Source organism: Corvus brachyrhynchos, unplaced genomic scaffold (assembly GCF_000691975.1).
Source record: "Corvus brachyrhynchos isolate BGI_N302 unplaced genomic scaffold, ASM69197v1 scaffold117, whole genome shotgun sequence".
Lineage (NCBI taxonomy): Eukaryota > Metazoa > Chordata > Aves > Passeriformes > Corvidae > Corvus > Corvus brachyrhynchos.
In genome coordinates this window covers 668,892-684,673 of record NW_008238833.1, presented here as the reverse complement: position 1 = coordinate 684,673, position 15,782 = coordinate 668,892, and the positions used below count along the sequence as shown (strand labels likewise).

The following is a 15,782-nucleotide window of genomic DNA, read 5'->3' as shown; positions in this document are numbered from 1 at the left end:
AGGAGAAGCAGACGAAGAAGCAGACTCCTTCTCTCTCTCGAACGCAGAGACCGACTGCCCCCACACCCAGGTGAAACAAAAGAGTAGCCAGGCACACCCCACTTCCAGTGGGTAGCTCTTTGTTTTCCTTAAGTACCCAGCAATTTGTCTTCTTAGCAACAGTATGGGGGAAAATTCCTTTAACAGAAAAAAACTAGAACTCTTAAAACCCCAACAGTTCTCCATAAAATTGAATGGACAACTGTAAAAGAAAAGTGGATAAACTTGAGAATGCAGAAGTGGTCAACTATGCCAATACTTGGGATTTGGAGATCAAGAAATACCTAAACTCATATATATATGTATAATCTTTATGGTGTTTTTCAGCAATAAAAACATCAACAGGCCTTCAGATATCCTATTAAATGCTTCCTGAGAAGGGTTCAGCACGTGTGCCTGCTAGCCTATCTGGCACGGAAACTGTCCCTTATTCTGTGCTCCTATATAATGGTCACAGGTAGTGGTAAAGAAAACCAAACATAATTCAGAAAGAACAAATGCCATTAGGATACGAAAAAAGGTTTAAAGGGGACTTCTCAGGTGGAAGATTGCTTAAAGCAGCAGTTGAGGCTAGCTCATTGCAGTCCTGGGATGTTGTCCATGTTGGCATCACTACACAGCTGTCTCTAGAGGAACTGTAGTCCTGCAGCAGGGTACAGGGAGAAGAGACAAAGTTTTCTTGCAGCAATACTTTACTAAAGGTTAGAAATTTCAGCCTGGATGAATAAACCATGTTCCATTCAGAGGTGAGCTAAATGGCTGACGTAATTTTTCACAGGTTCATGTCAATCTACTTCTAATGGAAGCTCGGATGCAAGCTGAACTTCTGTATGCCCTTCGTGCCATAACTCGTCACTTAACCTGAAGCACTCACTGGCCAGGAGTACAGGAGCTTTTACTGAGTATGTAAAGACCTTTCGAAATAGATACACACCAGAAGCTGTTTGTGTTGTAGCATCAGCTTATTCAATTCTCTAGTGTCAAAGTTTAGCCGTGCTTCTTGGCGGCTGTAATGTGCAATGACGTGTTTTATTTTCTTGATGCTTAACATTACTAATGATAACAGAAGTAACACTGAGGAGTACTACTCTGCATTGTTTCCGGCTGGATTTCTGCGCAGTGGTCAGGATCCTGAAACTGGTTTTACTATATCCAATCCTAGCGCTTTGTTCTTTAAGCACTGGAGTGAAGTGCTTAGAGACTTCTTTTTCCAAGCAATCATTTTCCAGATTAGTGGAGTCCAGCAGAATATCAGTTCTGCCTGTCCTGAGAATGTACCACCACATCGTGACTCGTGACAGAGACGCGCGGGCTGTGCTGCATTGAATTGCCCACTGGATTCTCCTGTGTGTCCTGGAGACTGCTGCCAGTCATTGTCTTACTACAGCAATTGGAGGTGATGCAAGATGTGGATGCAAACATCGAGCACACTTTAATGTGAAATTAATCTTGGTAAATCCTATAGCATGCTACTGAAGTGCGAAATTCATCCGCTTTGTCGTGCCCCTTCACAAAGAGAAGAGGCCTCACGATTTGCCATTTCAGCCACACTTACTGTTTCAATCATGCATAGTCTTGTTTTACTGACAGTCACCCTCAGTTGTCCTGACAATATCCATGCTCATCACGTGTTGCAATTTTAGTTGGCACCTACAAAATTAATACACAGGCTGACCAAAAACAGGGTTGTGGGGTTTTTTGCACTCTCTTCTTTGTCAATGTTTTAACTAAGGAAAGTAAAGGAAGGCTAGTATATCTACTCTTTCATATTGGATGTATAGAAATTATTTCCCATAACTTTTTCATAGCATGAAATTGTAATATTCAAAGTTTTAAAAGTTTCTATGCATTAGTGTGAGTGAACAAAAAAAAAAGTGCAATATTTAAAAAGAAAGCAAGCTTTTTTCCCTGACATGCCACTGCTAAAGTGTCCTTCTTATATAGCCATAAAGAAATTTTAAAACCAAATTTCTTTATTGTCTAAGGCCTAGCAGTTTTGTTTTAGCTTTTGCGGCTTAAGACAACCTGATACTGAGATGCCAAAGCATCCCCAAAACAAAGCATTTTTGGACAACCAGTAATATTGGGGAAGGGAAGAAATAAGCTGCCAAAAATGTCACACTTTTGTGCTGTTTTCTGTTGCTTTTGACTAATTTTTGAAAGCACAAAATGTTGATATTTATAGCTTTATTTTGTATTGCATTTAATGAACCAGTGAAGTGCCTAAAGAGATGCTTAAACTTACCCAGTAGAACACAAGTTAACTGCTTCAACTTTAGTCTGTTGGTTTGGACTTTCTATATTTCTTTTGAGGAGGGTGACCTTTATTTCTGTGGTATACATTCAGAACTAACTGGACAGGTTTATTTTTAATGTTCTGTTGGATTGTAGAAGTTAATGCAGGACTTTTTTTTCATTGGTGATTGCAGAATAGTTAGAAAAAATACTACCAGTCATAGTTTGACACTTTTCATTTATAAAACCATGGACCAGTACTCTACTAAAGTTAGTTTTCTCTTTTCTTCCGTTTTCCTGATCCTTGCTTTGACTTTGCATGTTGGTTTTTTCTGCTTTATCTGTCTGTTCCAGATTGGAAAGCCCAATGATTGTACACTTTTCTGCACTTTCAGACTGCAGACTCTGCATGTGAAAACCTTTTGAGGAAGAAATCAGTAATTATTTTTTTAAATGTCATGTTGGCTATTTAGAAAACTACCCAACAGACAGCACTGGTCTGTCTTCTAGAGAGCATTGGGTAGAACATCAGATTTATTTATCTTGTATAGCTAACTGCAAAGATTTCTCAGAAATATTGAGATGCTCATATGTATGAACTTAGATTTACTTTCCAAATTGTTATGATCCTTTTTCCCCCCCTCTTGTGATTGTAGTGGCCATACCTGATGGCTTTTGTGCATAAAGCAGTTCTGCTGAGAGAAGTTTTCATGCAATACTTTTGTTTTTTCAAGTGATGGGAACTGTTCAGTACTACTTTAAATTTCTTTGCATTGAAAAGTCAAGTAGTTCTCAAGAAGCACAGCTGAGCTCTGGAAAGGAGGTGAAACTAGATTTGGGTAACTAATATGATGGCTTTGTTTCCCTTCAGAAATGCAAAGACTTCTGGAGTAGGTTGAGTTTTACATTTGGAAACATGAGTGCCTTTACTTCTTTCCTTATGAAATATACTTGCCAGCTCAAATGCATTCGTGAGCAAAGTACATGAGCAGATTTGAAATACAGAAACCATAAATAGATTGCTTCATAAAACTTGTAGTAAACCAGTGTTTTGTTTTGGTTTTTTTGAGTGCCATATCAAGTCCCATATGGCCTGCAAGACATTCCATCATAGGAAATGTCACTGTACAACTAGTTTGCTATTTCTCTCTTTTTTTTTTCTTTAACATTAAACACAAACTTGAAACATCTGGAAATGTTTTCCACATGGCATTTTTTTTCAAGGTACTGCATATACAGTGCAACAATTTATAGCCTAGTTTTTATACACAAATTTGGGATTTTTAGTAGATGTTTGTTCAGAATAGGTGTTTAAAGTCAGACAACGCTACCACACACTTTATGCACGCTTTAGGTTCACACTGTGCCAAATTTTAATGTGCAAGTGTACTTGGATTTTTTTGCATTCTTAAAGCACTCATGAATGTGAATCTTCACACTTTGTTCATTAATATTTTTCTTAAGAATACCATAATCATCGGAAGTGTAGGTCCTCTCCCTCTGTGTTCCTTCATTGGAATTGGTAATTACCAGCATTCATGTTAGTCTACAAAATCCCAGCTGTGACCAACATAAAAACAAAGTGTACAGTCTTCTGACTACTGAAGAGAAAGCTTGGTAGGTATAAATTAAGCAGCTAGCACAGGGAACACTGTGAGTAGGGAACAGAGCTCTTGAGCGTGAACAGCTTCTTATCATTGCAGAGTCACTTAAAATGTGTGTTGTGATAGAGTATGTCCGTGCTGAGATCGCTCTGGTTTTTTTGGTAATGAAGAGAAGTGAAAAAGGTGCCAACTGGAGAAAGCATTTGCATTTCCCAGAACACTCTACCCACAGCTGAAATTCATGAGAGTGTCATCATACAAGAACAGAAATAATTGTTAAAACAGAAATAAATATTTTAAATTCGGGTGCAGTTATAGCTACTACAGCTAGTGCTGTGGTATCCTATGAGAATTTTGGTGAGCTTTGTCCTAAAGCCTTCATTAAAATGAAAATCACAGAATCACAGAATTTGCTGAGTTGGAAGGGGCTCACAAGAATCATCAAGTCCAACTCCTGACCCTGCACAGGACATCCCCAAGAGTCACACCATGTGCCTGACAGCATTGTCCAAATGCTTCTTGAGCTCTGTCAGGCTGGTGCTGTGACCACTGCCCCGGGGAGCCTGTTCCAGTGCCCCTCTCTGGGGGGAAGAACCTTTTCCTAATATCCAATCTAAACCATTCCTAACTCAACTTCAGGCCACTGCCTCAGGTCCTGCCACTGGTCACCAGAGAGAAGAGATCAGTGCTTGCCCCTCCTCTTCCCCTCACAAAGAAGTTGTAACTGCAATGAGGTCTCCTGTCAGTCTCCTCCAAGCTGAACAGACCAAGTGACCTCAGCCCCTCCTTGTACAGCTTCCCCTCAGGGCCCTGCACCACTTTTGTTGCCCTCCTTTGGACACTCTCTAATAGTTTAATATCTTTCTTAAATTGTGGTGTCCAAAGCAGCACACAGGACTCAAGGTGAGGCCACCCCAGAGCAGAGCAGAGTGGGACAATCCCCTCCCTTGCCCAACACCTTGGTCCTTGAAAAGGATATACTTCAGCTGTAAGAGTTAAAGAATTGCCACTTATCAGCTCTTCCTATGTATTAAAAAAAAAAAAGCTTTAAAGATAGGAAAATCAGTGCTTGTAAACAATTATAAATGTAAGTATAAATTTAGAAGAGATCAGAAGAGAACAAAAAGGAAAACATTTTGCTGCTCTCTTACTTGAGTGCAGAAAATCAAAGCACCAGATTTTTCAAGTGTATTTTTGTTTGTAGTGATACTGATAGATATTTTCATGGGATTTGGAAAAAGCAGCTAGCTGCCTAAACTTCATTGGGAATTTAAGCACTCAGGCACTCAGCAAAATCCTAGAAGGTGCCCACTTGAATTTTTGAGTCACAGTTTTAAAGAAACTGAGTCACCTAAATAAAATAGAATAAAATTAATTTCCATAGAGACTAAAGGAGTAATATGTACCAGATCCATGTGATTTGTAGTGATCCTTAATGAAAAGGGTTGTTTTGGGGACTTAATGTAGACTTAGAGAAATCTCTCCTGAAGCAGTTAAACTGTAAGCCACTGCTCTTGCAGAACAGGTTCTCAGTGTTTCTCATGTGTGTTTTCCATGAACATAGGCATGCATTTCAGGCTCATGATCCAGAATTCGGAATCCTTTCAGAAGAGCTGGGTTATTTAACCTCTACTTGCAGAAAACATTCACTGGTGGTAGTAAGTTGATAGCATGTGCCTGAACTAAAACTTTTTGCATCAAAAGAAGTACTCCAAATCTTCTTGATCTCAAGTGATGTTCTTTCAGTTACTTTCTGTAGATATTTGGATCCTTCTCCCATAAATAAGGGGTGATGTAGCCCAAAATAAAGGAAGAGGGGAGTGGATTCATTGTAAATGAACTTTCCCAGAGCGGATCTGATTATAAAGCTGTAAGAAATAGTTTGCTGTTAGCAATCATTCCAAGAGCTGGACAAAATAGTTTTCGTTACCTGAACTTCAGATTTACTGTTTGTCATGTCCCCCAGCACTGTGTTTGTCTGAAGAGATGCATCCACCAGCTTTTCTATTTTTGGAAATTGTAAGTGAAACATTTTATCTCCAAGTGAAAATTAATTTAGTATTTCATTCCTACTGCACAGATTACAGGTGTAGGAGGTGGAGAGAGCACAGTAGTATGAGGAAACTTTAGGAGCATCTTGATCAGTGTTAATTTATTCCTTAGAGCACATTTCCTGGCAGGCGGTCATGCTGCTGCTCCCCCAATACACATCAGGTCTCTCTTGCAGATATTTAATCCTTTGCTGCTCATCAGGGGAAAAATTGTCATTTTCCAACCTGCCATCACCCCTGTCCTTCATCAAGTGCTTCCTGTCTTCCCAGTTCCTGACCCCAAGCAGCCATGCAGGGACAACCTCCCAGCCTCAACCTTGAAAACAAGGTTCCTCTACCACTGCTTGTTGTTAAGTGCAGAGGCTCTTTCTCACATTTAGAAACACTTAATTGCCGTAGTAGGTTATTTCTGGACAGGAAAATTCTAAATGTGGTTCAAAAGGATGAAATTCAGTATTTGCTTACATTTAGGTAGCATTTGCCAGTAGCATGTCAAAGCCTATCTCTGGAGTTACAGTAAAAATCCAGTGGATCCACTAAGGAAATGCTTTCTTTGGTGAGACACCCCATGCTTGAGCTATTCAGCTGTGCGGGTTTCTCAGAGGGACATCTAACAGGGAATTTGAGGTCCCCTTCTACCAGGCAGGCTTACAGGGCCATCAGGTTGGCAGCCCCTTGGGTACTTTGCAGCCAGGCAGACTGCATCCAGCCTCTGGAATAAGTGGATGTGGGTTTTTCATTTATCTATGGGAAAAAATCCAAATGCATGTTGTGGAGCGGCTGCTGGAGACAGAGTTGGATGTTCCTGTGGGTACTGAGTATCATCAGGGCTTGTGGAAAATAGAAACCTTGTTCCTGACAGTAGTTAGAGGTACTGGAGATGCCAATTGTTACAGTAATTGTGGGGAGCAAGCCATGCTGTCAGCATCAGGAGGTACAGACCACAGGCACTCCCAGGGGGCCAGAGCAGGAGGAGTTGAGGTGTTGGTCAGTTGAAGAAACTTCACTGATGTGTCTGAGAGGTTCTTTTGTATGCCTGTGCATAGGGGAGGTGGTGGAGGATGCCTCCTTCCAAGGTGTCCAGAGGGTTTCTTTGGGAACAGAGCTGGGACCCTTTCCTTACTCCAGAGATGGAGCAGGGGAAGGGAACTGCTCTGCCCAAGAAAAACTTGCTGCTATTGAATTGCATTTTCCCATCCCCATCAGCCGTTTGAAGGGAGTTTTGAGGCAAAATGGGTCAATCACTAAGCATTGTGTCTCCGGCTGAGGAGTCTGGCGGCAGCAACAGCAGCAGGTCCAAACACCAACAGTCCAAAACTGTGTCTCATTCCTCACTTCATGCTCATGTCGTGCCACCAGACCCAAACCTCTTCCCTCCACCCCAGCTGCCACATGCCCAGGTGGCTGCCGGAGCAGCCCGCTCATGGTGGTGGGTGATGTGGCCATTTTTAGGGGGGAAATAATAATATTTAGGCTACAGCCCTTGGACTCTGCAAGGCAACGCAGTCAGAGGTCTTTTCACGACTGTGACCAGAACTGGATATGAATTGTAGCTTAAAAAAATAGGAATTTGGTAAACTTGAAATCTCTCGGTTTTACCCTGTTCTCCTTTTGCTGGAAAGCCACACGATGAATGTATATGCTTTATCTTTCTATCCAACATAACTGAAAATCAGACTGCCAACTCCTTGTTTTGTATTAGCCTTTTTTTTTCTTTAAAAAAAAAAGTTTGTGAGCAATATATGTAGCATGCTGTGAACGTCTGTTTTGATCTTTATAGTTACTCTTTAATCCATCAGTATTAACACCAGTTCTTTTTTGTGTTCCCCTTGGTACTTTGTATGCAGTGTAAGCAGAAGCTGTGATCGGCTTTGCAGTCCTGTGCCATGTTACTGTAACTCCTTGATTTTTTAGGAAGCACCTGACTGTGGGCCACCCTGGGGCAGGTAGCGTGCTCGTACACGACTGCCACTTTTCAGTCTCTTGTACTATGTATAGTTCTAAGTAGAATAAGCTTTTTAACAGAATATTGATGCAGTTTATGAGTCACACAGGCTGCAAGTGTCTGGTGTGTGAGAGTCTTTGTATTTATAGTTGTTGGGGTTTGGTTTTTTGTTTTGTTGTTTTGTTTTGTTTTTTTAATTCATAAAGTAGCAAACTTGATAAACATAGCCACTTTAAACTGCTCTTGCTAAACAGACCCTGCTGTAGATAAAATACCACTGTAGATACAGGGAGAAGCACCAGCTGACCTCTCTCGACTGTGGGTGAGCTGAGCCCCTCTCTGCAAAAAGCACGGCCCGAGCCACACGGCCACCCTGCGTTTGACCACACATGGACCCAAACGTGGCGAAGGCTGGGGCCTGGCATCTATTTCAGCCCCCTGTGCCCGTAAGCCTGCCACTGGCTGCCTCCCACACTCTGCTCACCAATGCACGGGGCAGGCGTGAGCCTTGCTGACATGAGAGGGATGGACAGACCAGCTGCTGGACCACAAACATGGTCACGGCACTTCTGCAGCCAAAAAGCTTCCAAGCCTCTCTCAAGTGCAAAAGTTAGCCCTTGATTTGCTGACTGGAGAGCCTGGCACACTGGGGTAAGAAGCAGCATTGGCTCCCCGTTGGCAGCCATGGGGCTGAGCCCCCTTGGCTGGGGCAGCGCTGTGCCCAGGGAGGGGCATTTCATTGCATCTCCCACCTCTGACCCTCTGGACAGGGGGTGAGTTGTACCCAGCCCAGCCCAGCAGCTGTCAGCTTCTTGCCTCCTTCTGCCACGGCCATGCAGGTGTTTTGGGATGGAGGGTTAAGGACAAAGCTCTGATCCTGCAGCTCCCTCCCACCACCAGGAAGTGGGGAAGTGTGGTAGCTCTATGGGTCCCACAGTCCCTACAGCATCCTGTGGGCAGGTGCCCATCTCCTGTCCTGCCTCCCAGGTCACCACCTGCCCTGAGCTCAGGAGATAGGCCACGGGCTCCATGCTTTCACAGGAGGTTTGCCTGCAAGGTGAGGCAGCTGCTAGGAGCTCACTGTGGGTTCCCACAGCAGCTTTTATAATTTCTTTCCTATTGTTGCTGGTTGGGTTTGTTGTTTTGTTGTTTTTTGTTTGTTTTTTTTTTTTGCAAAGGACAGACTGACCTAGTGGGATGGATTTTTTTGTGTGTGACTTCTGTTAGTTTTTAAGTTACCCGACTTGAATTTATCTGAACAGATGCAGAAGGAACTTTCTTTTTTTGTGAGTTAAGAGACAAAAACGCATTTTTAAACAAAGGAATCATGTATTAACATTTTAACAGCAATTCATAAATCTGCACTTTTTATGAGGTTTTGAAAAATCTATTTATAGGTACGGAACAATGGGGTTTGTTTAAAACTGTATCGCATTTATACTTGCTGAAATTACTTTCATTGTTATCAGTAGGAATTTCATTGGTTAAATAAAATGCATAAAACCTGCCTCCTGTTTGAGTCATCATTTGCCCCATGCTGGGGAACACATCTCTGGAGCAGAACATCCTGTGTTTTGGGACAAAATCCAGTCCTCAAAGTGTCTTTCCTCTCCGTGCCTTTGTAGTGGGTTTTAGTCTATGTATTATTTAACACAGAGATTATTTAATCCCTCTTCCAGGGAGACCTGGGCAAACCCCAGAGCAGAAGCTGGTGAGAGCCATAAAAACAGGAAGGGCCTGTGAAGCAGTGAGAGGAAATGTGTGCTGAGGGTGCTCAGGGCAGTGCCAAGCTTATCTAGCAGTCATATTGCCCCCCAGGTCCCCCAGTCCTGTGCTCTTCCCCATCCAGCCCCAGAGAAGGGTGACTTAGTGCTGAGGGATCACCAGGGAGTTTGTCCTGGGGAAGATGATAATTTCCCCTCGGAAAGACAAAACTAGTAAACACAAGCTGCAGACCTTTCGGGTGTAACTTTACCTCCAGCTGCAGGATGCAGTGATCACAATAAAATAAATACATGTACATATATAAATATCTGTACATATATAAAGTGCTTCTTTATTTGCTTTCAGTGGGAGTTCCAAAACACTGAAAGTATTTGTCATCTTAGGTCCAGGCAGAACTTCCTGCCCCCTCACCAGTCGTGTGGCTGTCACCCCCAGGTGCCAGAGCAGCTCAGGACTGGGAGGGTGACCATGTCTCCAGCAACATTGTGAAAAAGAAAAAAATCTTGCACTGTTCCTCAAAGCCAAGGGCTGCTGTGGAATTCCTGATTTAGTTCCTAGAAGTCCCAGAGCATGGGTGAGCAGCAGGGCAGGACAGTGCCCTCAAGTGAGCCCTGCCCTGATCTTGATCCCTGCTCCTTCACCCAGCATGTGGTGTGAGTGCTCAGATGGGGGTACCCAGCACAGGCAGAGGACAGCCCTGCTCCCCCACACCGCATCCTCACCTCTCCAGCTGGTTTCCCCCAGGAAATCCAAAGCCAAAAACATCTGTGTGTTGGTGATTCCCCAAGACATTTTTGACCATCCTCCTGGGCCACCACTCTGCTGCCATCTACCCCCTGCCTCCTGCTCTCACACCAGAGACCAAAGGGCGGTGGCAGACCAGGGACCACATCACAGGGATGCTCATTTGCCCACACCAAGTGCCTGCGGGACAAACTTCCCTGCAGCCCATAGGTGACCACTGTGAGATGCCCCTGGGACCTGGGAAAGGGCCATGGCTGGGATAAGGGTAGGCAGCCCTGCATGGGCAGCACATCCATGGGGAGACACCTGCATGGGCTAAGCCCAAGCCTCCCCAGGTTCCTCCCCTCCTCATGGAGCACAGGGAGACACCCTGGTGAGCCCCATGACCATCAGCTGGGAGCGTGGGCACTCCCAGCCTCCTGGTTGGAGCCAAGAAGCCATGAGCAGGGCAGGGTGGCCAGCAGAGTGGTGTGCCACTGCCAGCAGAGACTGGCTGCCCACTCATGGCCCGAGCAAGCCCACAGCTGTAGGGTTGGATTTCCGCTTGTGCCGGGGTCTCCTTTGCTTCTTCCCAGCATCACCTCAGGCTCCTTGTGCCATAGCATGGGAAGAAATGGTGACCAGCCCTGGACCCCTGTGCAGAGCCATCAGTGGATCCACTCTACCAAGTGTACATTAACTGAAGTGCACCCACCTGCACGACTTCATTTCAGCACTACGCACTAGATTAGACCAAATTATAGGCAATGTGGGAGCATGGAAACTCCCCCAAAAACTTTTAATTAGATTATGATTGGAGTTACCTGGCAAGGCACCTGGGAAGAGGAGCAGAGGCTCTACAAGCCCAGGCTAGAATTACATAAGTTTTAAATAACATCATTCATAATGCTAATGAGCTCATGTAAATATCATTGATCTTTTGTTAGCTTTTCAATATATACAGGAAGATGATCACTGCATTTGTATTTCCTGCTAAATTAGAACCCTCCACATCTTCCATATGTGTTTTTTTTCCCCAGGCTTTTTTCAGGCCCTTGCAGCAAAACTGGAAGGTTTCTGACCTGCAGGAAAGTGCCCTCTTTCTCCTCCTTCTCCTCCTTCTCCTTCTGCCTGGGGCTGGTCTTCAGAGTATCAGTATATCCAGGCAATAAAACGTTGCCAAAAACTAGATATAACAAATGCAACAAAACGTGATTTCAGTCAAAATAGAAGTGTCTTAGGAGCGATGACCTCCAACATTCAGTGTTGACTTGCCCAGGAAGGAGATTCCCAGCAGTTTGCTGCCACAGTGTGCAGACCCATGGAGGAGGGCTTAGCTTCAGCCCAGACCTCCTCTCCCATGCCGATATGTCCCAGCATCTCTGAAAGCACCAGAAGGGCTGGGCTGGGGAGATGATGCTGCCTGAATACAGGCATTAAATTTGCCTCGCAAAATGACCTAGCTAATCTCTCCTGGCTTCCTCTGCAACCCGTGGAGAAAGGCAGAGACTCCACCAGAGGGTGACATCTGCCCTGAATCATCTCCTGAGGGACTCAGATCCGCCTCCATCCTCCACGTCAGGGGAATCACAGTTGGGATGCAGCGTTTAGCTCGCAGAAGATTAAACTGCCCTCACATCTGCAATACAGCACAGTGATGCTGAAAAGATTGGCTGAAAACACAGTATTAGATTTAAGGTAACCCCTAGGCATTTTTTCTTTTTTTCTTCCTGATGAAAAAACAAAAAAACAAAAATACATTTTTTGTGAAAAACAGGAACAGGAGCAGTTCAGTTGGAAGCATCATTACCAGCTCTGGTTAGTAGACCTGAGTGCAAATCCCCACAGCCACAGAGGTCCAAAGCCCCCGGTGCTGTGTCCACAGGAGTCACAGCAGTGCCAGCAGAACGTGTTGAGGGAATGTGCTCAGTGTTGAACAGCTGCATCTGTTCACAGCTGGAAATGGGGTCTGGGGGAAGAGTGAGATTTTGAATAAGCTCCTGAGAGAAATAAAGAACAGGTACCAAGTTCCCAGATAGATCCTACACCACCAAACCTCCGTTGGACTGGGAATGGGGGCATGATCTGAAGCATTACAGGATCTGGGGATGGACAAAATTACCTTTCATCACTGGAGTCTGAGAGCCTGTTTGTGGATACAAAAATGCTGCTAGCAAGGATTTTCTTGCTATTTTCTAAGTCCGTGAGAGACTTTTCTCTCTCACAGAAGAGGTATCAGAGTTCTGTAAACAATGAAACACCTGCAACCTTGAAAAGTATTGTTTATAGTACAGTAGAAAAATATTTTGACAATGGATGTTTTAGGATTTTAGCCAATCACCCCCAAGGGGTGCTGATCCTTTGTCCAATTAGACTGTGAAGAAAAAAGTCTATAAAAAGAGTTTGTAAAATAATTAAATAAATCGATCTTGCTGCACAATTCCTGCCTGCTGGACCTTCTCTCCTCCTCCCTACGGCTGCAGGACACGGTGATATACCCTAGGGCATTTTTTTAATACCTGTTCACTTGTCCTTGATCACACATGAAAGCTGATTGCAGCCAGGTGCGGTTCAGTCTCTTCTCCCAGGCAGCAAGTGACAGGACAAGAGGAAATGGCCCCAAATTGCACCAGGGGAGCAATTGACTTGAGATTAAGAAAAATTTGTTTACTGAAAGGATGGTCGGAGCAGACTGCTCAGGGAATTGGTGAATCACCATCTTTGGAAGAGTTCAAGGAACATATGGATGTGGCACTTGGGGACATGGTTCAGTGGTGCATTTGGTAGTGCTGTGTCAATGGTTGGACTCAATGATCTTAGAGGTCTCTTCCAACCTTAATGATTCTATCTGAGTAGTCATCCTCAACTGCTGTGATGATGAGCCTCAGATTTGCCCCCCTCTAACACCAGGACAGCCACTTTTACCATTCAAGCCTCTTCTGCAGCCATGGGTTCTGTGCCCTCACAGATCCTTGAGAAGGCAGCCCCTTGCCCCACATCAGACACTCACCTCATTTTTGCAGAATGCAGTGGTGTTTTCAAGTGCAGGCTGTCATCTCCAGAGCAAAGGTGTACAGTTAACTCCTCCAGGTGCCTGAGGGTGAGGGGTGAACCCATCCACCCCACAAATATGCATGTTTTCCGTGAACTCAAAAAACTGTGGGCGAAGTTCTTTGGGGGCTGGATTCATTCCACACAGGTCAGGCCAAGCCATGTGGCTGAGGTACACAAAGTAGTTAATCCCTTCTGTTTCAATAGGGCCACACACAACCCCCACCACCACCCAAATGTGGCTGTGAGCGCTGTGGGTCATTTCCAGTGGCACTCAGGAGGCATCAGACCCTGATATTAGTCCTACCTGCATAGAAGGATTTAGTGACCCAAGGGCCTTCCAAGGGGCTGTGGGAAAGAGCATCCCACCTGTACCATCATCTGGGTGAACCATGTCAGTGGACCCCTCAAGGGTCGGACAAGCCCCATCAGCCACCAACCCGAGCTAAGCTTTATTGGTCCCAGCTTTAGGCACCCAGCTGAGGTGCCCAGCTGAAAGCCAGGTGAGGCATTTGTACTGAACAAAGGGACTCCTGTGCCTGCAGAGAAGAAATTTTAAATGCCTACATTTAGATAACATAAATCCAGAAAGTGATGTCTCCATGAGTCTATTGTATCATCCCTCTGGAGCTGCTTCAGGCATCTCAGCAGATGGTTGGTGTCAGAATCAAGCAGAGACCATTTCTCAGCCCTTACTGTCCACTGTTTAGCTGGTGGCCACTTGGTTTCACAGAATCGTAGAATGTTTGGGTTGCAAGGGACCTTTAAAGGCTACATAGTTCAACCTGGGACATCTTCAACCAGATCAGGTCACTCAGAGTCCCATCCAGCCTAACCTTGAATGTTTCCAGGGCTGGAGCACCTACTACCTCTCTAGACAACCTGTACCAGGGTTTACCCTGTGATTTACCCTCATTTTAAAAGAAATTTCTTCCTTTTATCTGGTCTGATGTTCTTCTTCCACATTTCCTCCCCTGCCCAACAGCACAGTCCTGCCCACCTGCTGCAGCTCCTGGCATTGGTCCATAACCACCTTTTACCAGCAGGTACTGGGGATCTGGAAAAGTCACACAATGCCATCTGCTGCAGAAGTCCATTCTTCACCATATTAAATTAGCTTAAAACATCAACTTATTCATAAAGGTGATACTGCAGAAGAACTCGATGCCTCTGCTTCAGTTTTGCATGCAACTGTGCTGCTGGCTCAGTAGAAAATGGCTTCTACCTCTCAGGAATATTGTCACAATTTCAGCATTTTTGGAAAGGAGACAGGGTTTTTTTACCCTGGAAGAAAATGACACATATGCTAAGACGGGCCATGGCTGAAGGATATGCTTCTGAAATGGAGAGAGCCACGTTCACATGCCAAACCTGCTGTAAGGCAGGAGTGGGTGCTGAATGTCCACATCCAAACCACTAATCCAGATCCTGGGCTGCTCTTGGATGTTTCCTGTCCTTGTTCCAACCTGGACCTGAAAAATATTTTCCACTAAAAATGGTAAATTGCTGTGAAAAGAGCCCTGTATGATAAATCACCCTGTTCTGACAGAATATAATTCCTTGGAGATTTTCCAACCAGCTGTAACACTAACACCACTGGAAAGTCTTTAGGCGTTTCTGCTTGGCTGGAAACACCAGTTCTGTGGAAATCAATAGCAGATGTTACCCAGTGTGAGATCCACCAAAGTAAGTCCAACAGCCCAGAAGTCTGTGCAGCAGAGAGAAGTCATCCCATGCCAAACCCACAGTATTGCAACCTCACTAATACACACACACCCCAGACACACCTCACACTCCTTGCTCCCAGACAATCCCTCCTGGCCAAACGAGTTGCACTGGTATTTATTTTCCAGTACCTTTTCCATTTTCTGGCACTGACTATGCTGGAGAGATAACCTTTGAGCAAGTACGGCTCGATTCCCTGCTGAGCAGGAGCAGCTCCCTGACAAGAGGGAGGGACAGAGCTGCTGATGGAGTTCCACACAAGGTGAGTAGCTCCAAAACGTGCAATGGCAGCAGAGGTGTGACCCAGAGGGCCTGAGACTGAGGGGCTGTCCTGCCAGGGTTACTGAGTTCCTCTGCCATTATGGATGCCCAGCCCCAGGGTGGATGCAGCAGTGACAAGGGTCACCTCGAGGTGCAGATACCCCTCTGTCGAACCTCTGGGTGATCTGGTTAAGGCAGGGACATCTTCCACTAGACCACATTGATCAAAGCCCCAGCCAACCTGCCAACTTGACCTTGACCATTTCCAGTGATGGGGCATCCACAGCTTCTCCAGGCAACATGTACCAGTGCCTCACCAGCTCCTGCAGGCTTGAGACAGATGCAGATTCAGTTGCAGGGATTCATCTGCCCAAAGAGAGGTACCTGCAAAACATAGGTACCTGCAAAACCAACATCTGGTTT

The 15,782-nt window shown here is 44.8% G+C and overlaps 1 protein-coding gene across 1 annotated transcript in view; it reads left to right on the top strand.

The window, feature by feature from the left end:
• Positions 1-4,271, top strand: part of SESN3 (sestrin 3) — a 17,203-nt gene extending 12,932 nt beyond the window's left edge. Inside the window, exon 9 of the mRNA XM_017738191.1 lies at positions 818-4,271. Coding sequence (XP_017593680.1) covers positions 818-904 — 87 coding nt within the window. The 3' untranslated portion in view covers positions 905-4,271. The remainder of the gene's footprint in view (positions 1-817) is intronic.
• Positions 4,272-15,782: the final 11,511 nt, after the last annotated feature.